Below are 27567 nucleotides of genomic sequence, written 5' to 3' on the forward strand. Positions count from 1 at the left end.
CAGCAGGCGGCTTCTATTAGAATCGGTTTAACCTGTAGTTTCTAAAAATAGCGCGTGCACTGTGTTTATTCTCTAAAGACGAGCCGTATGCTTGATTCCGCTCTCTCTCTCTCTCTCTCCTCCTTCCCTCCCCGCAGAAACCCGGCGGCGGGGATGTGACACACTGAAGTGGCGTTTTCTCACTTCAGTGGATCTCACCGAGGACAGCGAGGGGAGGAGAGGAGAGGGAGGAGGAGGAATATCTGGATCCTGGTTTGTCAGATCTTATTTTTACTCCCACCGCCAGCACACACACATACACACACGGAGAAACTTTCACTCATTACCAGCTCTCTCATTCCTCTCTCCTCCTCCTCCCATCACCCGTTTGAAGCGCTGATCTCTCTCTTCCTCCCACACTCTCTCTGTCTCCCAAGCTTTTTTTTTTTCCCTTCCTGACTTTGTCTCTTCTTCCTCTTCCTTTTCTCTCCCCCCCCTCATCTGTGTGTTACAACCTCTCTCTCTCTTTGGTTTCTGCTCACGCTGACACACACTTTCTCTCTTCTTTTGCCAACTTCACTTGACTGTCTTTTCTTCCTCTCTTATGCAAATGTTGTAAGTGTCTCCCTTTTTTCCCTCCACCTTGCAAACACACATTTCCAGTCTTGACACACGCACACATCCCAGTTCTCTCTCCACATTAGCTAATCTCACACATCTCTGTTCTCACATTTTCACTCGCGCACACACCCTCTCTCTCTCTCTCTCTGTCTCTCCCTCCCTCTCTCTCTCAGTCCTCCTCTGTACCTCGGTGCAGTAACACGTTGCCTCGCTGCAGCTCCAGCACTGAGCAGTGAGCAGAGGTTGCCGGCTCTCGTGCAACGAGAAGCATCTCCTCTCTGTGGAGTCTGATCGGTTTCTTTGACAGGAGCAGGAGGAGGAGGAGGAGAGGAGGGAGGCTCTGTTTTCTCACTGTCCTGACTCAGTTTGCCAGCTCGAGCGGGAGGAGCGGCAGAGGATGTGAGCGAAAAAACTGCCGGAGCTGGAAAGTTGGCTCCCCTTCACTCGCCTTGCCCGTCCATCCATCACTCGCAGCGCAGCAAACTTTTTCAAAAGCGGAGAGCAGGAGGAGGAGGAGGAGGAGGAGGAGGAGGGGAAGGAGGTGGAGGAGGAGGAGGTGGAGGTGGACCTGCGCGGGAGAGGAGGCAGAGAAAGGGCGAGAGAGCATCCCTCATCCAGCACACTTTTTCTCCGCACGTGTTCTTTTTCTTTTTTTTTTTTCCTTTTTGTCGGTTGTGTTGTCAACAAGCGAGCAACAATTCAGAGGCGGCCGACTCATGTGGCAGGAGGCCCTGTGGACCCGCGGACGCTACCTGCTGGAGAAGAGCGATGGCGGCGAGGGCGCCGAGGGGCCCGAGAGCCTGGGGGACGTGTGCCCGGGGTTCCAGGGCGAAGTGTGCGTGGAGGCGGAGAAGCCCCAGGACTGGCTGTACGAGTCCTACTACAGGATGAGCCAGCAGCACCCGCTCATCGTCTTCCTTCTGCTGATCATGATGGGAACCTGCCTCGCTCTGCTGGCCGTGTTCTTCGCTTCAGGACTGGTGAGTGGATAAGTGTGTGTGAGTGTGTGTCAGTGTAAAGTTAAGTGTGGACAGGAATATGAAGGCGTGGGCAGATCCAGCACCCTGCAAGAGGAGGTCGGTGCAGTTTGATCCTAAATATACCACAGTGCTGTTAGTTTGGCCATTTTTGCAATAATGTGTCAAAGCAATTTTTTTATTTCTCCTAAGAAATTACTTTTCAGAATTTCTTTCCTAATTCCACTCCTATAGAGAGCGGAGGATTGTTTGACTCTGTGGTTCCTTGCTTTTATTTTTTATGAAGACTTTCTATGGGAAATGAGAAAAAGGTTGGATTTTGTAATTATTGCTTAGAGTTACCAGCTCTGCAACTTTACCTTCAAGAGCAAAAACTCAGATTTTATGAGTTTAATACTTTTGGTCCCACGGTGGTGCAGTGTTGAGTATTGGCACCTTAATTTCCGCAGACCTGGATTCCACGTTTCGGGGTTTGCATGTTCTTACTTAAAGATGCTTCCTCACTCAGTCAAAAACGTGCACGTTAGTTGTGGTTGTGAGTTCTCTCTCCTCTCAACCAGTGGCAGCTGGGATTCTCTCCAGCGTCAACCCAAGTGAGATTAAGTGGGTTTCAGTGGCTGGATGTTATTCAAAGAAATAAGCGCCAAGTAATAATGTGACAGCCATTCATCCACCTTCCAGATCTGCTTCATCCAGACTCTGATCGTCTTTCAGTTGCAGTGCGAATTCAGACAGAAAAAGAAATTTGGTTTCGATGGTCTCTGTTAATAACGAGAACTGCCTCAGCCCTGTTTTGCACTGATCCAAGATTTATATTTAGGGACCAGCAAAGAGAGGCGGATGTAGTCCAAACAGCTCGGGAGGATAGTTATTCTGTTTGTTTACATTTTATATTTATATTTCTTACACATTTTTAACTTGGCCTGTTTACATGTATAATTACTCTTTTTTTTTTTTTTTTGGATGAATTTCGTTTGCTCTGACTGGGACTAATAAAGTCGCCTGTTGATATGCAAACCTCACAATGAAAATCCAGCGACCCAACAAGGAACTCCCAGCAGAGCTAACCACTGCTGCACCGCGTCACCTGACTGGGGAATGAAAAGTTTGATTTCCGTTCAATAAGCTCGGTTATTCCCGGAGCGGGACTTCGGCTTGTGGGGAGCCACACCTCCCCGAGACAAACAGCCGGTCGGCTCGCTCGAGGCGACTCATCTGAGTTATCGTCAGTAAGAAGAGTCAGAGAGGGAGTCTTCTCTTCGGGATCACAACATCAGAGTCTGTGTGACTGAATGAGATGATGGGTGGGCGGGGTCGGGGGGGGCGGGGGGGTGTACGGATGGGGGGCAGTTTGCCGGGGTGTGTGTGTGTGTGTGATTATGTGTGGCAGCTGAAGTGGCTGTAAAGCGGCACTTTAAATCCCAGCGCCCCGGCTCGTGGAGTGGCTCGAGAGCAGGATGAGAGTTCAGTGTGGGTGTCGGTGCTTTTGTTGAGTGAAATGTGTTGTTTTGGCCACTACCACTCAAACCGCAAACGCAAGCCATTGTTTTTCAAGTGCAGCTTTTGTGTTTTATAAAATATACACACAAAAGGGAAGCCCACTCATTGCCGCCGCTGCTGCTATTGTTGTTGTTGTTGTTGTTGCTGCATCGTCTTCGAAATGATTTGTCTGCTGCTGCATGTTCAGGACGGTGTGTGTTTGTGTGTGCGCGTGTGTGTTGTGCTGTCGATTCAGCGCCTGGAGGCTGTCACCGAAGTCCCGTTACATTCATTTCAACTCAATAACGGGGTCGTTCTCGGTGGCACCTCCACCTAAATCGATCCCTTACTTCTATTTAAGACAAATCAATAGCTGTTATTGCCCCTACTGATCGATTAATTTGTCCGGGCTCTCCTCTCCCTCCGGGGCTCCACGCTTCGCAAGTTAAATTACAATCTCCCCCCTTTAATTTCCCATCAATCGAAATCAGCCTCTCTCTCTCTCTCTCTCTCTCTCTCTCTCTCTCCTTCTCTCGCTCTTTTCTCTTTCTTTCCCCTCCCCCCCATTTAGTTCCTATTAAATACCAGACGAGCAGTGATGAAGTGGCTGTTCATTGAGGCGTGTGTATTTATTACTGCTGAACGAAGAAGAATGGCAGGAATAAATAGAGAGCGGGTTTTGCGGGCGGGGGCCGGGCGGCGGGAGGGGAGGGGAGGGGAGGATGTTGTTGTAAGTGTTGTGGCTTTATCAGCGAGCCGGCAGAAACCCAGCCAAAGCAGAGCTAATGCTCCCAAAATTACTGCACGCTTTTATCTTTCCCTACAGATTAGGGCTGGAGAGGCTGAATGTTTTCAGGCAGGGAGACGCCCCCCCACCCATTTTGTACTCTGTGTGTGTGTGTGTTTTTGGGTGTGTTTGTCTGAGGAAGTGTCTCATTTCCTCCTCGTGCTTATCTACAATTTTTAGAGAAAATAACTCTACTTGTTCCGTCTGAAGTTGTATCGACTGTAAAGGGTGTAGATCTGTACGCTCCAGCATGTCGGCGTGTTACCGTAATGACATTTAAAACACCCTTAAACTCAGATCAATATCAAATCTGATAATGGAATATTGGAAATCTGTGCAGAACAGCTCTCATTGTTTGATTCTTTTGTTTTTTTTTTTTTTTTTTTTGGGTCTTCTGTGTTTTCATTGACAAGTGTTTGTTTCCGATCATGACTGTAATTTTACAGTCAGGTGGACGATTCATGTCAGGCTAAAAACACATGTTTCGTTGGCTTCCATTGACAGTTTGATGGATGCCGGGCGGTGAGAGACGGGTGGTTTTATAATGATGGATCACCAGCTGTAGCCGGGGCCGCTAAGGGGAGCGAGGTGTGGAGCGATGGGGGACGAAATAGACGCTTTGACGTCACTGACTGAGATGTGGACCGGGCGCCCAAACGATCTGCTGCTGCAATTCAAACAACATGTGGAGCAAAAACAGGAATAATTCCAACATTTTTGTTCATTCTAAATGATGGTTTGTATAAAGAGTCGCATAGATTAGTTAATACAAAAGCAATTCCACAGGAAAAAATGAACAACTTTTACCTTCCTAGGAAGGAACAGATTTTCTGGCCAAAATCAACAAAATCTCCCTCCTTGTCTGTGAAGTCAATGGAATTCTTCAAACTAACTGATAAAAGGAAGTAGTTATAAAATTCAAAGCCTCTAATCCAATCTCTGTGATCGATGAAGAACCTGTTGCAGGTTGAACCCTGCGTTTTACACATCGTCAATCCTGGACAAGGCATGCTAAAATGCATGGAAATAAATAACACTTTCAGCTCATGCAACTTTTACCACTGATGTACGAAAGAATATCACCATGAGCAACATCACTAGCAAGATGGGTCGTTCAGATGAGGTTTTAATGCAAATTAGTCCTGTTTGCATGAACACAGTCAGCTGGAAACGGTCTCATTTGATTGTGTCCACCATTGAATGATTGGACGAAGCACTGAGCCCCTGCAAGCATAAAAATGTGGAGTTGGATGTTTTAGTGGACGAAGCCATCAGACATGTCAGATCGTTACGGAGAGTAAATCTAAATATACATCATAACTAATACCTATTGGATTCACACCAATGTAAGCAGTTGTCCATCACCTGGGAGTGATCAGGGTTTCAGTGTCTTGCTCAAGGACACTTTGATGTGTGTACAGGTGATAAATGGGGAGTCAAACCCCCGACGTACTGATGGAAACATCACCCATTCCACCAACCGAGCCACAGCCGCCCCTACGGATCAGAAAATCTTTTATGATAAAGTCTGCTAACAGAAGTCGTGGCGGGCCAGCTGTGCAAACGACTCTCATCGCATTAACAGCAGCGTCTCTGCTGGAGGCTGAACGGGCTTGGACCTCCTTTTCAGAATTTCTCACACCTGATATTCCATATTCATCAAGGCTGACGCTCTAAACAGATAATTGGTGGTGTTTTGTTTTCCGATCAGCCTCAACGCTTCCCATCATTCAGTAGATCGTTCCTTGAATTGAAGGCAGGATGATTAAATTCAAACCAGCAGCAGAAGTCAGGATATGTTGGTAAAGATTGTTAAGAAGTACTAGTCAACACTGAAGTTTCTTGTTCAGATGAAATTTTGATAACAGTTGACAGGGGTCACTAGGGGTCAGATATGTGCTCATGGATTCTCTCATTTTTGTGGTAGATCTTCCCTGGGCATACAGACAGCTATTTTTTCTGACCGTGATGCTTAGTTTCAGTTTTCCCTGCTTATATTTTCAAAAAGTTGCATCAGTAGTGACTTATGCAAGGCAATGACAGTTTTTCATTTTCACTTCAAAAGATTATCATGCAAACAGGAATCTTGACGCTATTCAACTACAGTGTCCTTACACTACAGTTTTTCAATTAGGACAACACCTTCATAAGCACAATTACAGCAGATTTCATAATAATATGCTGTATGTTGCAAGCGGTCATTAACTACTGGCTGATTTATAGTCTTTTGCAGATTATAGTCTTTTGCAGCAGTTGTCATCGACAGGGTCCTTCCATTTGATCTACATCACAACAGTAGATGCGGAAATCTTTAAAATGAAATTCTAACAAAAAGAAAAGATAATTTGCAGTATTATTAAAACTTCTTTTTACCTCGCACAAAGCTTTTTTTTTTTAAAAATATTTTGTGATATTTTACAAAGTACAAGTTCATCACAAAGTGTAGTTACACTCACTATTCCTGCCCACAACCTCCTGATGTACATCAAGAGGCTAAAACCAGATTGTCCTCAGAAGAACTACTGTTTGTCTGGAATGGGCCTCTTAAACTTTAAACTGACTTTAACTTCTTCTCCTGCTTCAGCTGCAGCTCACTTGGAGCCCTCATTTCCATTTTTTTCCCGTGGCCCGTCTTCATGTTTGTGTTTGGTCCTGCATGGCTGCTGGGAATCTTTTAATGTAAAAATGCATTTCACACCGTTCACATCCACTCAGTACAACGTCCCAGTGCTGTGCCCTGTGGCGTGTTTTTGTCTGGTGCTGAAATTAACATTTTCCTAAGCCCGTGTTGATGGAGTCCTCCCTCGGGAGCGCTGCGATAAACGGGGGAGCTTCATCAGGCAACATGAGTGACAAAATCTCTGAAGAGGCGGCGTCGCCTGCTGTAACATAATCACATTTATATTTTTGAGATTTGTATTTTTAATGGAGCTTCAGTGCAGTACAAAAATTCATTGTCATTCCTGCAGAGCAGGTTTTTTTTTTTTTTAATATTTTGTATTTCTGCAAGCAATCAATCAAACAAAATCTAAAAAAAAAAAAATGTGGGGAAGAAAGATGGGAAATAAACAAATATACCTGCTAACTATGATAATAGTACAAGAACACAAGGTATTCAGTGAAGGATCAGTCAGTGTTTATTTTATATTTCTTCAATCATGACAGTCTTGTCTTTTTCTTCATTTAATGTTTTTATTGCCTCTTTTTAATTTGTGGTGCTGTTCAATTTTTAGTATGAATTGTAAACAAATTGCAACCTAATGAATACTGTAAAGTTCAAAAGTTCTAAAAAAAAAAAAAAAAATGCTCCTATCACTGGCTATGGTAGAAATTCTACTGACTTAACTTACAGAACTAGATGAAAATGAAATTTTAAATATGATTAACTGGTTGAAAACCTCTTTTGATGCAATTTAAAAAGCAGCTGGTTAGAGGAAGCAGTTGAACGAGTTTCACCCCAATTTATAAAATCCATCTGTCAGATTCAGGCACACGGGTAATTTAGGCTCACTGCATGTTTTTGTAACCTGACACGCCAGATGGACAGTTTCATATGTCCGCCACGGAAATATTTCACAAGCCCATCCGGGTAGCCGCTCTTCCGATTTGATTTCAGAGGCGGGACCTTCAAAACAATCAGTAGCTGGCGATTGGACGACCGTTCGAACCAAAGAAGAAGAAGATTGGACTACCGTTCTGATTGACGCACGACACACTCACCACAGACCAATCCGCATCAAGCCACGGTATGACGTAGCTTACGTGCGCTGATGCTGAGAAGCAGTAGACACTGCAAAAAGTCCAAATCTGAGCAAGTTTTTTCAACTTGTTTTGAGTGAAAATGTCTAATTTTATTTGATTTAAGATAAATTTACTTAAATTTTATATTTGATCAAGATAAAAAGGCTTGATTTAAGAGAACATTCTCTAAAATCAAGAATATTTTTTGCTTGTTCTATTGGCAGATTTTTTTTACTAATTTCAAGTAAAAATTTCTTAATTTAAGAAAAAAAATCTGCCAATAGAACAAGCAAAAAATTTTCTTGATTTCAGAGAATTTTCTCTTAAATCAAGCCTTTTTCTTGATAAAATATAAAATTTAAGTAAATTTATCTTAAATCAAGTAAAATTAGACATTTTCACTCAAAATAAGTTGAAAAAAACTTGCTCAGATTTGTTTCCTGACAAAAAGGCTTGAAGTGATGTTCTGTGCTCCTCTTTCAAAGAAGAAATTGAGTCGCTTTCTTATAAAACTGCAGATATTGCCTTTTCCACGGAGATCGCTTCGCATGCCGCCATTGTTTTCAAACTTTCAGGCGCTTCCCGCTGTCGTCATGTCTTCTCGTCACTTCCGCTCCTCCCACAGCTCCCGCCTCTTTTCCCTGATTGGACCGGTAAAATTTCAACCGAGTGACACCATTGGTCAACGGAGCGCTACGAGATGGGATCTGCAGGATTTCAGGAACTGAATCAAGCAGGCCCGTCTGCTATGCAAGGTTAATGTTTTTGGGCTATGTGACGAAACTTGAGAAACATGGAGAATATGCAAACCATGAGGTAAATGACAGACTGCAGTGGAGGGCTGGAAAACAAACAGCATTGTATATTGTTCCTCTCTTTATTTATTTATTTATTTATTTATTTATTTATTTATTTATTATTTATTTATTAACAATGAGCCCAAAAGTTTTCTGGAAACAATTGGTAGTTTTGCCAGAAAAAAAGTGCAAACAAGCAAAAAGTTTATACTATACTATACTATACTATAAAATAAAGACAAAGTGTATACTTCCCAAAAGTAAAAGCAAGGCAGTTTTATTCCATGCTTTGTGTACAGTTATTTTTTTTACTCACTGTTTCTTACTGAATTCCCGCTGGCTGGTCAGAGACAACCAGAGGTCTATGAGGCACTCTGTAAACAGGAGTAGTCTGTTAACTTAATTATGGTGAGTAGACAGACAATCATATTCACAGATAATGATATTGGATTGGTATCATGTACTGGGAGTCTTGGCACTCTGGAGGCCACTGTTTTTTTGTTTTTTTTTTCCATCTACGGCATTTTTCGACATATCCAAACAGATGTAGTTGGAGCATTTTCTGGAAGTTTCACATTGGGAGCGGTTTTCACAAAGTTGCATTTTCACTGGCTCCGAGCATTGTTGTCATGTAAACGGACATTAGTTTGCAACGATAGTTTAAATTTTTACTCGAAAATGTTATTGTATGAACAGAACCTGATATCATCAGGGTCGCCTCCTGTTTCTGTGACACGTCGGAACAACTTGCAAACCAAAAGCAGTCGTCTACAAACCCTCTCCTTTTGCAGGGTGAATGTTCAGAACATTAAAAAAACATACATGCCACCTGTCACGTGGCTTCTTTCCCCTCCTCGCCGTCGGATATGACGTATTTGCCTTGTTTCTGTCATTTCTGCTGCTGAACAATTAGCGCTCTGCACCTCTCTTTCTCTCTGCTCTGTCTGCCTTTGTCTGCCTTTCCCCTCCGTTTTCCTCCCAGTATAATAGCTGGATGAGCCAGACGAGGTTAGAGAGAGAAAAAAAAGAGAAATAATTGTTCTCGGTGACAGAGCAGTACAATATGGCTGGCAGGCACAGCCCCTCTCCGTCTCTGCCATGTCAAGGGAAATGGCTTTAAATGGTCTAAAAAGGGGGCTTTAACCGGATTAGGTGGCCTACAATCAGAAATGTGCAGCGTGCAGATGCTTTTTTTTTTTTTTTTTTCTTAACGCGAATAAGTGAAAAAGCTGCTCCATGTGGAGAGACGGCAGCTCCCTCCCTCCCTCCCTGTAACCTGGTGTGTTCATGCACAGCGTGCGTGGGCATTTTGCTAAACGTGTTTGTTTGCTCAAGGAAAGTCCGTGTCACCGAGCCGTCCCTCTGGTGTCTGTGTGAGTTTGCAGTCTTGCTTACATTCTCATTGGTATTCAGCCCGGCGCTCCGGGGCCCGACTGTATAGCTGCCTCGGCATCTGCAGCCGCGTCCTTTGGGAATTCCTCCGCCAGACCCTGACTCATACTACCTCTTCCTACATCGACGCTGCCGCATCAATACACAAGCCAAACGCTCTCATGCCGCAATTTGTTCTGCTCAAAAAGACTTTGTTTTTTTGTTTTTTTGTTTTTTTATTTTCCTCAACAGGCAGCCCGTAAACTGTCAAATCATCCGCAAACCCAAAGCTGAGCCCGGAGCATCTTTTTCGCTCCGTTATCTAAAACGCTGCTTCTCCGTGGTGGAAATCAGGCACATTTCCAGGCCCACACCGCTGCTCAGTTCACTGTAAAATTGGTGGTATGTAATCACTTATGTGCAACTCCTGGGCCTGTCAGGGTGATCATGACTCGGCTGGAGTGGCTTCGCATCAGGACCCTTTTGAATGACACCAGACGGACTGGAGATCAGCTTCCGCTTTGTTGCAGTTTGGGGGTCGGTTTACACAACAGCGTTGGCCGGAGCCACTCAAAACACGGCTCCCAAGTGGAACTTTTCAGAACTGCCTCAACTCCGAAACACAAAACTTCCCCTTGAAACGAAAATTATGTATTTTCGCTTGAAACACATAAGGCCTCAGAGGCAATCTGCAAAAAGGTTGAGAACAACTGAACAACTGCGGTAAACCCGACAAACGATGGTGATCCTGCTTCTGCTGTGTAATTTACTCACGGTTGAGGGCTAAAATAGGAAAGCGAGGGACTTATGTTTGCTGCTTCTTCAAAAGCGTTGAAGTCTATTCTTACATTGGCCAGAACATGTAATTGCGCGTGATTGCTGGTAGACACGAGATGTCACACGCCTGTGAAGTGTACCGCGACAGTGACTGCTGCCGCTGCAAGAGGCCGCCCTCACCTCGGAACCACCGCGTCCGTGACATACACTCCTGTCATTACGTGGGTACAGCTAATTAAATCATAATGAGCAACTAAAAGCCTTAAATGAACTTAATTACCAGTTTTGATTGGTTAATCCATACATCTGCCTCCTCTGTGGGTGAAGGTCAAGTTAATTAATGAGTCAGAGAAGCATCCGGCGGTAAAGCACTGACAGAAATAAGTATCCAAAAAGATGCGTCTGACCTCAAGCAGACAGGCTGCACAGATTTGGATTCATGATTTCACAGGTTTCCAGACGGAAAAGAATTTATTGAACAAAGCAGAATCACATTTTCAGCTGAGAAAAGTTTGAGGAAGTCCTTTTGTCTGATTGATATCCATTTCTGTCTGATCCCATTGAAAAGCCCTGAGAGAGCGAGAGGAGCTCATTTATACTGGACAGTTAAAGGAACAAGAATCAGGGTATTCATGAGGGAGATAACAGCCGCCAAGAGAAATGAGAAGGAAGAGCGAGAAAAAAAAAAAAGAAAAAAAGAAACTCTGAACAACGAACTACATGCCGAGATTTAACACACCTGGTCTGTCAGACTGGAGCCATTTCACTACACAACTGTGTGTGTGCGTGCGTGCGTGCGTGCGTGCGTGTGTGGCTTCTAAATGCTGACTTGGACTGTGTGGGCATGGAAATGATGCTTTAGCACATTCTCTGGGCTCAGACTGTCTGCCGATCTGTATGCCGTCTGTTCGACTGTGCGCGCGCGTGATTGTGTGTGTGTGTGTGTGTGTGTGTGTGTGTGTGTGTGTGTGTGTGTGTGTGCGCGCCACATCCATCCTTTTGAGGACTGAATGTCCTCACCAGGTTATAAAAACGTGGAAGAGTTTTTCTTAAGTCAGCAAGTGTTTCTTGTCTTCTCTCTTGACCGTCGGTCTTGATCATTTGCTTCCCCCCCCCCTTTTTTCTCCAGAACACAGAGGACCACCTCACCTTCCTGATCGCTGTGCCCACCGTCCTCTTCCTCTTCCTGTCCATCTTCGTCCTCGTCTGCATCGAGTCCATCTTCAAGCGCATGCTCCGCCTCTTCTCGCTCCTCATCTGGGCCTGCCTGGTCACCCTGGGCTACCTGTTCATGTTCTCCGGAGGAAGGCTGAGCCCCTGGGATCAGGTCTGTACAAGTCTGTGTTCGTCTGCAAAGATAAAGAGTTTCACCCACTTATGCTTTTTATGAGACAAGTACTTATTATTATCAAGTCCTGTAACAGGTGTCTAATTTCTACCTTGTTGGCTTAAAATCAGCTGTCAAAAGTATTGCGTTTCCATAGCAACATTTAAATTATCAGCATTAATATAACAGTATTGGGTCTAAACTTGGCTTCACAAGAACCCCAGACAGTGAAGGTGGATGCGTATGGGTCGAGGATGGAAAACAGTGGACCTTCTTGAGTCGGGCGTCTCTTCAATCCTTCATCAGAGTCAATCTGGGACAAACGACGCTTGTGACCAACAATATCCACAACCAATGATTACAGCCTGTCCTTTGACACACACGCGTGTTCATTCATGAGTATGACTGGTGCCGTGTGCAAATGTTTTCTCTGCGCATCCGTCTTTTAGTTGAGGTGTGTGTGTGCTCCTGTGTGTGTGTGTGTGTGTGTAGAATTAATTCCATGTGTTAATGAGGCCTGATGAGAGAGCTGGAGGTGAGCAGATCAGCAGACAGACACATTAGTTTTCAGAGCCAGGCTCCCGTTCTCTCTCTCTCTCTTTCTCTCTCTCTCTCCCTCTCTCTCTCTCTCTCTCTCTCTTTCACCAATCTTATTCTCCTGTGCTTATGCCGCGTCTCTTCTCATTCATCACATCTCATTTTTCTCCCCTCAGCTTTTCCCCGCCTCCATTCTCCCACCATCCACTCCAGGCCTCACTCTTCACCATTACCTAAATTTCCTCTCTGCCCCTCTTACCTTCCCTCTTCTCCATCCGCCCGCCCTCCGCCGGGATGGAGATATTTTTATCATCAGCCACCTGTGCGAGCATAATCATTCTGCATTATTAATCATTTTATTCTTCTACTATTCTTCCGCCGTGACTGTTGCTCTCATCTTATCTATCTGAGGATTTTTATTGTGTATATGAGGAGTTCAGCTGCTCCGCGACAGAAGCAGGTTTTAATTTTTTTGAAATCCTGCATGAATGAGATTCTTTAAAGCAAAGCTGACCTTTTATTCTATGTCTGGAAGTGGTCTGATTCTTATTTAACTTTTACCACCTGAAGACCAATTGAAATGAATCTATCTGTCTCCAGGTTTTTTTTGTTTTTTTTTTAACTCCAGGTCTCTTTCTAGGACTGTGGTCCTGTCAGTCTTGCGGTCTGTTAAGACATTAGATCTCTGTTCACCTCTAGGTCAGTCAATCCGTCTATTTTTAGGTCTGTCTGTGTTTTCGTCTGCCTCTCAGTTTCTTGGGATGACAGTTCTGACGGTTGATGCCTACTTTACTGTCTCTGTCTCTTGGGTCAGTCTGTCTTTAGATCTGTCATATTAAGGGTCTGCCACTCTTTATGTCTGATTCTCTCTCTCTACGTTAGACATTAGGTCTGTTGGTCTGTCTCTAGTAGGTCAGTCAAGCTTTCTATTTTTAGGTCTGTTTCTGTTTACAAATTTGATTTTTTTTTTTTATTAATCTATAATAGTATCAGTTTGTCTCTAGTGCTTTGACACATTGCTTGAAGTGTGTTTCTTGTTCTGTCTGTCTTTAGGTTTGTTTTTATGTCCCTCTATCTCTATATCCGTCTCTCTTTAGTCTGTCACTTCTAATCGGTGAAACGGCATGAAGGAAAACAGAACCAAAGAACAGAGCCGAAGAAAAGACAGAAACTTGCTGGAGAGCAGAAATCTGATGAAAAGGGAACAGCTGGAACCACAGCCTACTCTCAGCAGGCTGGATTGATTGCGATTACCGAGGGAACAGCATGTCTGATGGAGCACACTGAGCTAATAACAGTGAAGCTTGAAAAAAGAGAGAGAGAGAGAGAGAGAAGGAGGGGGAAAAAAGGAAAGGCCAGTAAGAAAGAGGTTGACAGAGAAAACTGGCTTTCTCCTCAGGCCCTTCTCTTTCAACCCCGGTGAGAAATGTCTGTTCGGTATAGAGGAGAAACCTTGGCTGTGTCCTGCGATCTGTATGCATTCGCTGTTGGTCTGGGGTTTATTTGATTCCTCCGAAGGCCACAGGCGCTATACGTGGCCGTCACGTCCACACTTAAGTACCCGAGTGTGTGCGAAGGCAAATACCTGATGGTTGCTCGCGACAAGAAATCATCCTGGGCAGTTTTTTACTTTCAGACATTTTTGATATGAGTATCCAAGCCTGTGCTCGTGTGTTCGGAGACAAGTGCACTGCTTTTGTCTAAAACACACAGGAAGAGAGGAGTTGTGCGCTTGAAACAAGGGACAATGAGAGAGAGAGAGAGCGAGAGAGAGAGAGAGAGGAGGGAAGGTAATTGAAGGACCTGAAGTGAGATGATTCCTGCAGCACCCATCTCCAAGTGTTAGAGGCTGTATTAGGATGCGGGCTGGAGACGGAGCGCGTCTCGCTGGCTGCGCGGCAGACAGGAGCAGGTGACGCACCTGAAATTGGACTGCCACTCTCGATTCGGCACAGGCGCCCAACGAGACAGGACGCGGCCAAGTACCCTATTTTTGGTTCCTGTTTTCGGAGTTCCGAGTGGGGGGTTCAGGGTTAAGAGTTGAAGGTTACGGCAAAAAAAATATACAGGACCTTCAAAACACCACATCTGCTCCGACGTCAGCATCCTTCCCTTTGTTGGTTCCCTTAGCAACAGAGGGTCTAATCCAACACAAAACATTCTCTCTTTCTCTCTCTCTTTCTCTCTCTCTCAGCCTTCAGGTCCTCTTTTAGAAGGAACCCGGTCAACCAGACAATCACTTATTTCCAATGTTCCAGCTGTGATTTGTGCTTGATAAAACACTGTGTGTCAGTAATGGAAGTGATTATATATACATGTTGTCAGCAAAAATTGTCTCAGCAAAGAGATGTTGATCTGAGAAACATGCAGAAGGAGCACTTCCAGCACTTCCCTCAGGAGCCGAAGCAATAAGGAATGTAGAACAGCAAATATTCAAGGTTTATACAGAGATTACCTCGACGGATACATCACGGTCTTGCAGGGAAAGCTGATTCACTTCGAGCTGTCAGTTGATTCATGGTTTTGGAGGGACTCTCTGAAACGAAAAGACAAAGGAAATAAACAGACAGGCAGGAAGGTCGCAGTTCATCTGGTGTCCCTGTCAAAAGGGTGACCCGATGGCGCTGGTCGCCACCATAACAGGATGGGGCGGACTGACAGCAGGGGAAGTGGACAGGGACGAAGCACGAGGTTAATGCTCCAGGTATCATTGAAACCTGGATTAATATGAAATCTCTCCTGCAAATTTACCCACTGAATTCAAAGAAACCAGCGTAAAGACATATATTAAAATAACACTGATATTTTCTGTTTATGTAATTCTCACCATAAAACAAGTAAACGTGCGGTGAGTTCTAATGATATGACCAGATACTGTCTCGGGTAGTAATCTCTTCACAGTGAGCATCCGCATTTAGATGCTTTAATGGAAACCTGTCAGTGGAGAGAAGCAAGAATGATTACAAAGAACTATTTTCCAACTCATGAGTAAAAACAGCTTCAGTATCTCTGTGACGCAGATGCTATATATCTTTGTTTTCATGGCAGCTTATAGCAAGAGGTTTTTTTTATTAACTGAAGTGATGAGCCCACTTATCTGTGAAAATTAACCACAGAATCAGCATTTTATCATTTGATCCTGTAGTGAAGAAAAGCTGGCAACCCTCTGCTCTGTGCTCTGTATTTAGACAGCAGCCAATGGGGCAAGAAACACGAGGGACTCTGCTGAGACTCGATTGTAGACATTCCTGTAATTCAAAATCGCTGTTGTAATGTTTAGTTTCCCTCCCAGTGAATATAGAATGAGATCCACAGTTTGATTTTGCAAATATGTCTGCTGGAAGTAAAATAAATGAATATTTGATGCAAGTGTTCACTGCATATTTCTCTCAGAAAAGCTTACTGATCATGCAAGTCTTGTTTGGTAAGAATCCTCAACCTTGGAAAAGCTTCAAAGCAGTAAAGAATGTGTTGTTTAGTTAGAGTATGCAATAGAGTATCAAACTGTAGACATTGTGCCCACACCAACATCTGAAGTGTGGACGTACGCAGATGATGCTGTGCTATTATTTTTTGACAAGTGAGAGACGGGAACTGTTCACCTCGGGCAATGTCATTCTTCAATGCGACCACACCAGATGTGTTTTTTAGATTCCATTATTTCACTTTGATTGAGTGAAGCTTGTTAATGTGACGACAAAGCGTTGCTCTCCACCGCCTCCTGGGACGAGGATGGAGGACACAATCTGCACCATCACCTGCTAACTAAGACTCTGATTTTCATTTCCAGGTGTCCTTCTTCCTTTTCATTGTGTTTGTTGTCTACACAATGCTGCCCTTCTCCATGAGAGGAGCCATTATCGCCAGCGGCATCACATGCTTTTCACACACCGTCACCCTCAGCGTCTGTCTGACCTCTGAAGCCGCGGAGCTGGAACCTTTAGTCTGGCAGGTAAGGACCGCCGCGACATTATCCGCCATCAAACTGACTTTTGAAGGCAGTTCCTGGAAACGCTTTTCGTCTTTGTGCTAACGTAGCTGAGGTGGCTTCTTGTTTTGGTCCCCTGAGCAGATAAATGGCTACACGGGGGCTAATATTCTCAAATCAGCAAGGCCATCACATGGACGATTAAAAGTGATGAGGTACAGCAATTTAATGAGGTCCGGGCTGTAAAACAAGTGAACCTGTCCCGTATTATCGAGACAAAGCACATTCAGCAAGGCCTCCGGAATCAAATAAACTGCCGTTTAATGGACTTGGGAAACACCTCTTAGAAACGTGGCAAGTGAGCGAACTCTCGATGGAGGTGACGGTTGGTAAAGCGCAATAAAAAAAAAAGAAAAAAAAAAGGGACAAATAGACCAGATAACACACAAAGTAAAGTACAGTCGATTTTATGTCACATGCCAGACGTGAAAACACACATTATACCCGAACAACTGTAAAAGTAAACATGCCGGCAACACTAATGGCAGCAGTCTTTCTTTTCCTTATCTTTGGCACAGACACAAACGCACACAATACAATACAAGGGAAAAGTACACCAACAATAAAACATGCTCCAAGATGCTCATCGCCCTTGGATACAGCGCCAAGGACAACATGCAGGTTCACACTTTAAAGCTCCCCAGGTTGACATAGAGGCGTTAGACGCAGCACAAGTGTGCACTATTGGCTGGTTTTATGAGGTGATAATATGGGCTTAAATGGAAGGTCACATGTTGGGGAAAATTACAGGTACAGATATAGCCGGAACCTGCATCACCCAGCTGACGCTCTGTAATGCTTGGCGTGCGTGCGTGCGTGCGTGCGTGTGTGCGTGTGTGCGCACATCAGATCATGGCCAACGTGATTATCTTCACCTGTGGGAACCTGGCTGGGGCGTACCACAAGCATCTGATGGACCTGGCCCTCAAGCAAACCTACCAAGACACCTGCAACTGCATCAAGTCTCCAATCAAGCTGGAGTTTGAGAAGCACCAGCAGGTACGCAGCGTGAGAACCGACGGCCATTTCCCGTAACAACCAACACCAATGTGTTGCACGTGAGTGCAGCTGAGCTTCCTCGCATTCTTTCCTTTCTCTCATCATATTATGGTTTTCCTGCCACAAAATTTCACTTCTCGATTCTGTCAGGGATGAGGACTTGGGAAGTCGGTCATGTCTAAAGTGGCATTATGCCGTGACATTTGCTTGACATTAGCGTCTTTGCCCTGACATTAACCGCTCTCCCCACTTGGGGAAATGATGTAAAATTATGAATGATTAGCTGCTGGTCTACTCGGTCAGGAGTTTTTTTTTTTGTTTTGTTTTGTTTTTTTAAATTTTTATTTGCCAAAGGTTATTTCCTACTTCAAGGTGATGCCTGCAATTCAGCGGTTCTGTATCTATTCTTAACGGAAAAATACTGAATTTGAACATTTGGTATGTGTTGTGAGGCCTGTTTCGTCTTTGAAATAGTGTGTTTGTAGTCATTGTTCAGGCTGTTTTTGCCACTGCGGGTCCGTTCCCTGGTCAGCGCTGAAGATTTAACAGAGAAAATGTTACACTTTGCACTAGCACAGGTATTTTTATTTATTAATTATTATTTTTTTAACAGAATACCAAAATTTGCATTCTGCTTGTTGTGATGTACTTTGTGCGACTTTTTTGTTCTTCTAAGGGCTATTTTACAGATTTTTTTTCTGTCCACCAGTTTTTGAACTTACTGAAAGTAATTAAATTATGCAAATGAGGCAAAACAACTGCGACAACAACACTTTTGAATCCAATGATCCAGTTTTCTCTGAAGCCGGGGATTTGCTGTATTTGGTCCATTTAGAGGAACTCGTTGGTCAGTGCTGTATTAATGAGTTCAAACATACCCCAAGTTTTTGATTAACTTCTCCTAGAGTGGGTCTATTGGAAAAAGCAAAATGCTGAAATGTCTCCCTTTACAGTAACCATGCCAACCAACGACGGCAGGTTACAGCTTATTATGGCTTTAACAGGAAACGTTCACTCTCTCTTGTAATCAATTGGTTTGAGAATCCAGTAAAACTTAAAGCGCAAGCTTTACCTAATCTGATTATGTTTTATTCCAGCTGCCACTTCTCTGCTTCATGTCTTCTTCTCTGTTTTTTGGCGTATTTCCGTGTTTTAGTGTGTTACAGCACAGGTCAGGTCTCATGTATTTTCATGCGTATGAAAATTTTTTGGGTCTCGGAGTTGATCTCACTTGCTTGTGAGACTCAACATGCCTGGTAAGAACCAATGTGCTCAATTCCAACATATTCTTTATTTTTTATTTGTTTAATTTTTTTTGGTTCAGGTTACAGTAACTCTTAGGCAGCTACTAGTTAAAGTTTTCTTGTGTGCACAACTGTGTGTGAACTCTTTTTTTTTTTGGGGGGGGGGGGGGGGTCTGACTCAACTTGCAGGGACCAGCACTTCTGGATTTGTGCAGGGGTTTGCATGTTTTTAGGGACCAAGATGATGTTTGTATAGTTGTGATGGTTAAGGTAAAGGAGTACGAAGTCCTTACTGTCAATAGACGAGGGCTGATAAGTAATCGCTAAAATAAAATACAATAAAATAAAATAAAATATGTTTTAATCTTTTCAAACTTCTACTGCAAACAGCATTTAACAATGCACTGAAAAATATCATATTACTACTCACCAAATTAAACAAGACTTCAGCTACAATATTATATGAGCTATTTAAATAGGCTCCAGGCTGGTTATGGCTGAACTTGGGTGAAAGTTTAACAGGCAGTAGTTGTGGTGAATTAATTGTGTGTGTGCATGTGTGTGTTTTTCAGTGTGTGTGTGTGTGTGTGTGTGTGTGTGTGTGTGTGTGTGTGTGTGTGTGCATGTAAATACCACTGCATCACTAAGCAGATCTCATTCAAGAGCTGAATGCAAATCAATCTAGTTCATTAATCAAACACATGATTAATACCATCACATCTCCTCGGGCTATTACCCCCCCGCCCCTCTCTCACCCCCACCCCCACGTGCACTCGCAGCAGGCCGCCCGTGTCTCTCCAGCGCTGAATAAGTAAACACGAGCGGGTGGTTTGGCGTTCTATTTTTAGCCCCTACCTCTTTCCCCTGCTTTAATTTTGCGGCTTGTGTTTTAGGAAATGAGCCCGCGGAGTGTGAACAATGTAATGACCCTCTCTGCTGCGAGCCGCATTTATGAGTCACACCCCCCCTCCGGCAGCGACTCGCTCTCCCTCCATCATGCACACACACCCACACACGCACACACATACATGCCCACGCACCGAAAACATCGCCCTGGAACCAACCTCCATCCGACGCGCCGAATCGAAGCGAGAAACTTTTCAGGTTACGCAACGGCTGCAGGTGAAGGATCCTGTGTTTCTCTAATATCTGACACTCGACAGCCGAGCGCATGTCAGCTGTTTGGGAAAACATCAGCAGAGAAGTGTCTTAACCTCCGTGCCACAACAGTTTGGCCTCCGACACTCCGAGTGCATCCAGGTGGAGTGGAGGTGCCGAGGAGCGCCGGCTCGCCGCCGACAGCTGCCTCCGCGCATTCAGCCCAGCGTGCAACAGCAGCGTTCACAAGCTGCTTATCTGGCTCTCCGAGTTACGTGCGATTTGCTACCATTAATTAAAGCAGGACAGGTTTTGCCTGAGGGGAAAGGTAAATAGAGTTTTTTTTTTTTTTTTTTTTTTGGGGAAATGAAGCAAATCAGGCTCATTTAATTACACTCCAGCGCAGTTCATTGGGTATTCGGTTCTCTTCTCACCTCAATCACCTCATAATCAAGACACGCTTGACTGCTTGCCATGACCTTCACCTCCCGCTCCGTGCCGAGGAGGATGTGAACATGTTGATTTACTGTATGGAATCTGGTTTGCTATTCCATGAAAGAAACTCCATACACGTCATCCAAACTCTCAAATATTATATTCAGGCATCAACGATAAAATAAACACATTCTTTATGCTAGTAGAAATACTGTGCAGACGAAAAACTCGATGTAATAATCAGAAAATATCATCTCAGCATTGAAAAAACTGAATTTCATGGACTCATCAGATTAAAACGTGTTAACAATTTAATATTAAAAAATGTACTTGATACAAAGAAAGACACTGCAGCAGCACAACTCGGTTCAATTCTTATCAAGAGTGGGAGTCGATGTTCCACACGTGCTCAGGGAGAACGTGTAAACTGAAAATGAGACTCACACCAACAGTTAATTTAAAGAAAATGATCCAGCTAATAGTCTTTGGGCTGTGGGAAGTGAACTGGAGAAAAAGCCACCCACACATGCAAAGGGAGAACATTCAAACTTACATAAAGGACCCGGAGCACAGGATCAGATCGATATTATTATCTCAGTGATGCAGGGGTGTTAATCACGACGAAACCAAGCAGCGAGAGTCAGCCAAAACCTAAAAAAAAACAAATAAATATGTCCAATGATGCAAGATTGAAATGCATGAGAGATAAATACAAAACGTTCAAGGTCTGAAACTTAACATTTGTAGATGTTTGGACATTTCTGCCATTAGTTTCTGCTATTCCAGTCTGCCTTGATTGTCCTTTCATTAACTTGTTTATTGAAGGTCGTTCAGGTGATAATATAAAAAAAAAAAAAAAAAAAAAAAAAAAATTGCTAATGAGAATAATGAGTAGAGGAATCATCTGAAAAAAATAGAAGATGCCTCATGTCAGTGCATCGGTAGCTGATAGAGGCCTAATTTTTCTTTAACTTTCCTTCATGATCGATCTTGATAATACAGTGACTCGGTCTTGTCATACAATTTATTTCAGCTGAAGAAAATAAAGGAACTCGGTGATAAAGAGAGATAAAAAAAAAAAAAATCCACTTTAATTCAATTAAATAGACCACGAAAGTGTTATAAATATATTAAAAAATGATGAAAACTAGAAATATCTGTGCTAAATTCAAAGTAGTAACTTAACAAGTCATGAGAAAAATGAATGTTTAAGTAGATAAATGTACAAACATTGCTGCAGTACACACTCGGCTTATTCCAGAGGGCAAATCCAGGGAAATAGATTGAACATGGGTCTTTTTTTCCATATTATAAAACAACTGATGGAAATCACAGTTGTTTGACAGAATAATCCATCAGCTCCATTCAGAAAGTCCAGCCGATCGCAGATTCAGTCCAGATGGTTTTGTGGTTTCATGACGAGTTAAAGATAAAGTTTGGAACTGCAGATTGAACTTTGTAGTATCAACATAATTTATTCTGATGCCACTAATTAAATGAGTGAAACACCTAGATGAGTGGATTATCACTTCATTCATTGAAAGACAGTGTTGTCTGGAGGTAGCAATCTTCAATCAATGTATTTCTTCTTCTCGTGTCTTTCTAAGAAAACGTTGACCTTCCATTGTCAGTGTGCACGTGAATGAGCAGAAGCCCGGTGTTTCATCCCCCCGCATCCCCGTCTTCCCCCCCGTCTGCAGGAGCGACTGCTGCTGTCCCTGCTGCCCGCTCACATTGCCAGAGTCATGAAGGCCGAGATCATCCAGAGGCTGCAGGGACCCAACTTCGGCCGCACCGAGAGCACCAACAACTTCCACAACCTGTACGTGCAGCGGCACACCAATGTCAGGTGAGGCTCCCTCTGCGCCCTCCAACGTCATAAAGGTTATTATTCCCCCCTCTCGTCTTGATTGCTCCGGCGCCGTCCTGTCCTCCCCTTCCTTTGTCCTCCCCTCTCTACCTGCTCTCGTGTTTGGATCGCCCCCCCTCTCCGTCTCTTCCCTCACCTCTTCGCCATCTTCTCTCCATCCCATATTCTTATTCCTTTTCATCGCTGCCGCAGAATTCAATTCAGAGTTAATCCACCTCCATTGTATTCCGAGGTCACTTTGCCAAATGAAGAGGGGGCCTATGTGCTCTGCTCTCGGCGCCGTGCTCCCCTCATATTGCGGGGGCTCAAAGAAACAGAGCAGAGTGCACAAATCCAGGCTTACCCCGAGAGCCTCTCCATCCACTGCCCTCTAAAATCCTGCCTTCCTCCCCGCCAGGAGCTTCACACTGGAAGCAACATTGCCGTGTCTCATTTAATGGCGTGTGTCCTCACGCTGATCTGCGTATTACCCCTCCAATGATAACAAACTCTAGCGCGGCGTGGCTGACGGTGAGTGGGAAGAAGAGCTCAATCTTTCCAGAACAAAGAGCTCGCACCCAGGGACAGGTGGCGGAGCGGTGCGCTTCCGTCCTCCCACACCGGCGCCGAGCGGGGATCCGCTGCCTCCAACCGGCAGCTCTGCAGCTGGAATAATTGGCGCAGCTCAGCTTCCCGGGGATTGGTCGTACTGTAGGAGCTTTGCTGATTTGTCACATTTCTGAGTTTGCTCAGCTGGAGACATGAAGAAATTCAGCTCTTTTTTTACACTTGGATAAGACATGTACTGTTGACAGTACTGTGTGGGGTTTTTCAGTTTTCTGTCTCTGTCAATGGAAAAAAAGACATAAATACGGCTTTTCTTTTGATGCTTTCTCTTCAAGATTTTAGGGATTATATTGCGTTATTATGCCAGAAAATTAATCTGATTTCTTATAGTATAAAAGCTAACAGACTCGATCCTGGTTTTATATTTTATATTACTGTGCAGTATATATTGTAGATTAGTCTTCGAGACCAGGCCTGGTCTTGAGACTATATTCGGTCTTGACTCAGTCTCTGTTCCTTAAAGTCTTGATCTTCTGAGACTCTGGTCTCGGTCTTTACCCGGCCTCAGCTTCGGTGGGCTGAGATTTACTAAAGGAAGACCAAGATTTTATTAAATTGTTACCATTCACAGGAACATAGTACTTCTGCATGAGAACAAAATGCACCTTTCTTAATTCTATCAAAGCAAAATCACCTAAAAATGAAGTGTCACTATGCGAATAAAATGGCTTAGTATGGCGTTAAATGAACTGAACCATTGTGAGGAGAGAGGACACAACAAACAATGCAGCCAAACAGGAGGACATTTGGACATTTGTTGTGCAGGGCAGATTTATTTCACATGAAGCCTCGTGACAAACGAATAATGTCCCAAACACATATTCCCTTTGTGTTTTGTGCAGAGTATCTTTAAACTTATGAAAGCATTATTTATTCATAGCTTTAAATGAAACCATTTCCTCACGTTATATGTTTAGAAAGAGTTCCTCTAAGGTGAACACATCCCTCAGTCTCTCCTTATAACCTACATGCAAAGGTAAAATGGAGATGGCTTTTAAAAATTGAGCCCAGTTCAGTTGTTTTTGCTTTATTTGGCTCTTCACACGCAGTGCAAACAAAGCTAATATCACATTTTATACGAGAGCTCTTTGAAAACAGCACCATTAGTGCAAAATGAATATCAGCGGAAGGACCACAGCTACAGTGGAATGAATGAATAAAACATGCTACAGAGTCCGAGTGAAGAGGAGAGAAGTGCGCCGCAGTGACGGCAGCGAAAGAAACATTATGTACATGATCCGAGTAATTTCTCTGCACTCTCCACACAGTAATGTGCATTTTCTCAGTTTGATATTCAGTTTGCCAGATAGGAATCCCAAAGCCTTTTTGTCCTTTGGATCTTTCATCGTTCCAGTCTCGGGAATGATGTAGACTTCGCACATTTCACAGCAATCGCTTGCTTATTCGACTAATAACGGAGTCCCAGAGGGGAGGGAACCATATGTTTCCCCTCGCAGGGGGAAATTATAACAGAGGTGACCAGGGAAACTGCTCTTCAGCGGGGAGGTTGAGGTATTAATTGTTTCATTTGCGGTTTCTTTTCTCACCTTGCAGCATCCTCTATGCGGACATAGTGGGCTTCACCAGGCTGGCCAGTGACTGCTCTCCCGGTGAACTCGTGCACATGCTGAATGAACTTTTTGGCAAATTTGACCAGATAGCGAAGGTGAGTCAATCTCCGAGTCCGACTCAGATTTTGAGAGAACCCTCCTCTCTCGCTCTCTCGCTTTGCGCTCCAGGTTTGTCCGTTTTGTTCAGGAGGAAATCGTTTTTCAGAAGCCCTACAGAAGACGTCTCTGGCAATTCAGGAAATTGCGTTTTGCCGCAGTTGGATTCAATCGGGATCGTATTAGAAAGAATTGGATCGCAATTTCCTGTACGATGTCGTGCTTGCTCCAACGCCACATCTGAACCTCACACCTGAAATACTGTGCCATCATAAAAGTCAATCACTTACTATTTAAACCACTTTAAAGATGCACTTAGCGTGTTGCCCTGTGTATCACTGAGTCGGCTGAGACAGCGCTTTTGATGATTCAAACAGCAGAGGAGGCTGTTAAACGTCGGGTTTGAAGGTTCGTTTTACCGAGACGGAGGACGTGCTTTCAGACCACAGTGACCGGATCGCCATGCTGGAAACATCCGTGGAGGAGCTGAAGTCCACCATACCTGGCCAAGGGAAACGGAGGATTAAAGGATAAGCTGGATGGATATGAAAACAGAGACGTATGAACCTGATGGTCCTCGGTGTAGCTGAGGACAGCGAGTGGGGACAGCAGCTCATGAAATTTATGTCTGAGCTGCTGGTGAAAGTGCAGAACAGTGAAAGCTTCTCAAAGGCCAAACGCAGCTCTTACGAGAAGGTGAAATCACAGCTGTACGAGAAGAAGCCTGCGATGCCCTCCAACGCTCCTGGTGTATTACAAAGGTTCCCGGGACTCGTTCAACACCGCCGGGGCTGCGGAGGCCTTTTTCAACCAACACCTCGGCTCCCATACCGGAGTCTGATCCAACTCTGACTGCTGAAGATATGGACTGACTTTTCATCCACAGGGGTTCCACCTCGGCTGAACTTTCACCCAGCGGTCTATCGTCAGTCAGCAGCCATAAAGAACAACACCGTACAGCCTTCTCTTTGAACCGACTCCTCCACAGAACAGCTATCACACTTCAACACACAGGACTGTTTAGGTTTTCTACAACATTGGCTTCTCTCAGTTCATTCCATTTTATTTATTTTTGTTTCCATTTTTCACTGCCAGACCTTTATTCATATGGACAATACAACACAAGTGCCTTCTTCTCAGAACTGATTTCAGAGAAATTCATTTAGTGGAAGGCTCTCTGCCTATTTGTTTTTTATTTTATTTGTATGTTTTATCTCCCATCCTGAGAAAGAACCCTTATGTGTAATATTATTCCGGTCTGATATGTTATTGGCCACTCAGCTTTTCATTTTGTTGTATTTTACTCTGTGGCTTGTTTGATATCTTTGGTTGAATTCTTTATTTTTTCACAGTGAGACTTTTTGAAATATCAGAAAATGCGCTTTACTTTCAAATCCCATTTGTAACCGTGTTTCAGTTTGCTATCATTACATTACTTTATTCTTGTTCTTTTATATATCTAGCGCTATCGATCATATATATCAGAGGTATTCCTCTGATCATAACGCAATAATAGCCTAATTTAATATGGATTCCTTACAAGGTGCTATGTCCAGGTGAAGGTTCAATTCAACCATTTTTCAGAAACGAAAAATATCTCACAAATTATAATGAAAAGAATTTATTATTATTAGCAAAGATTCAGTCTTGGATAATGCAACGATGTGGTGAGCGATCAGAGATTCTACGTCACAATGCGATTACTTTCTGATCTAAAAACTGCTAAATATTTCCAAATTAGAGCAGACTTGCAGTAATTCAGAGAGAGATAGCTCAAGGATGAATATAGCAATGAGGCGGAAACAAAGCTTAATTCACTGAGGGCAGATCTGGATGATATTCTCAGTCAGCGGGCTAAATGTTTGATGCACATCTCCAAACATAGATATTACACTGATAGACACAAACCAAGTTGTCTCCATTGAAACAGTAAGAAAACCAATTCAGCATCCTGTTTATGAACTGTCCAGTGAAGAGTCTGGTCACTAAAACATTCAGCATTAATAACACATTCATTTTTTGAGGATCTATGTTCCTCAGAGGATCGAATATCACAGGAATTATTCTCTTCGTTCTTTCGCAATTTGAATTTGCCAACGCTGACAGTGAATCTAAGGAAATACCTGAGTTACACACAGCAGTTGAATTAACCAACAGGGCAATTAGACATTTGGAGATTTTGGATTTACTTGATCTAATGGAATATTTTGGAATCTCGAGGTTCTCAGTTCCTCTATTTTGGGGTAAGGTCAGCACTTAGTTCACCTCAGGTTCCTTCAGAGGCTGAATTGAGGACTCGGCTTTTAATATCATTGATGGAGAGCAAAGGAAAACACTCTCCTATATATAATGTGTCTCACACCCCTGCGAAATCACCCAAAAGCAGATTATAGCAGGCAGATATACTCCTCGGAACAGAGACCATGGGGATACTGTGTGGGAAAATGTCTTTCAGTCATCCAAAAATCCAAATCACCAGTTAATCCACTTCAAAATTTGTCATAGGATATACTTAATAGGACATAATCGACACTTAATGGGTTTAGCTCCCAATCCTACAAGCCTTCCTCAAGGTGGTCTACCTGGAGCGATCTTCAGCTCGCATTCATCATTTTAAGTCACATTGGAGGAAAGCCGCAGAGGATGTTCAAAAATTATTGTCGTGACCTTTGGAGCCTCATCTGTGGTAACGCTGTATGGTAATTTTCTGTCCCCGTTTTGAGTGTTTTGATGTCGATTTTGTAAATTTTGCTCTGCTGGACTGTGTGTCCCATGGGGACGAGGGATGGTGGCATGTTGATGAGTGTTCAGTTTGTTTGTTTTGTATTTGTGTTATCATTGTTGAAAATCAATTTAAAAAAAAGAAGCTGATTACAAAGAAAATGATTTTGAATAAATGCAGCAGTAATGGGGCCACATTTGACACCAATCAGAACTATAAATCCCGAACAAATCAAATTATCACATTGCTGAGGGCCCGATTGACTAAAATCCTCCTATAAATCATTTTCATGTTCACACACACACACAGATGGATGGTTTAGTTTGCGAGTGATCAAGTAGCGCCTTGACGAAAGTCATGAGCTTACAGGAGGCTTCAAGTTAGTGTGTTTGCCTGTATTCGGTCTTGATGGAGTGGAAGAAGTCATTGAACACATTGAAGCACTGTAGTGACGCAGTAAAATATACCTACAAATAAGAGAATACAAAAACAGTGTTTTTTTTTAAATCAATACTTCTTGTCTGTGAATTATAAAGTCACAGGCT

General features: G+C 43.6%; 1 protein-coding gene across 4 annotated transcripts in view; it reads left to right on the top strand.

Moving 5' to 3' along the window:
* Positions 1-1277: 1277 nt before the first annotated feature.
* Positions 1278-27567, top strand: part of adcy2b (adenylate cyclase 2b (brain)) — a 44160-nt gene continuing 17870 nt past the window's right edge. For all 4 annotated transcript variants that reach the window (XR_003933948.1, XM_030120634.1, XM_030120635.1 and 1 more), the window contains exons 1-6: positions 1278-1580; positions 11659-11856; positions 16184-16345; positions 17231-17380; positions 21858-22006; positions 24188-24299. Coding sequence is in view for 3 of the 4 variants with exons in the window: in XM_030120634.1 (XP_029976494.1) it covers positions 1317-1580; positions 11659-11856; positions 16184-16345; positions 17231-17380; positions 21858-22006; positions 24188-24299 (1035 nt within the window). In the remaining variant the exon portion in view is untranslated. The remainder of the gene's footprint in view (positions 1581-11658; positions 11857-16183; positions 16346-17230; positions 17381-21857; positions 22007-24187; positions 24300-27567) is intronic.

Source organism: Salarias fasciatus, chromosome 22 (assembly GCF_902148845.1).
Source record: "Salarias fasciatus chromosome 22, fSalaFa1.1, whole genome shotgun sequence".
Taxonomy (NCBI): domain Eukaryota; kingdom Metazoa; phylum Chordata; class Actinopteri; order Blenniiformes; family Blenniidae; genus Salarias; species Salarias fasciatus.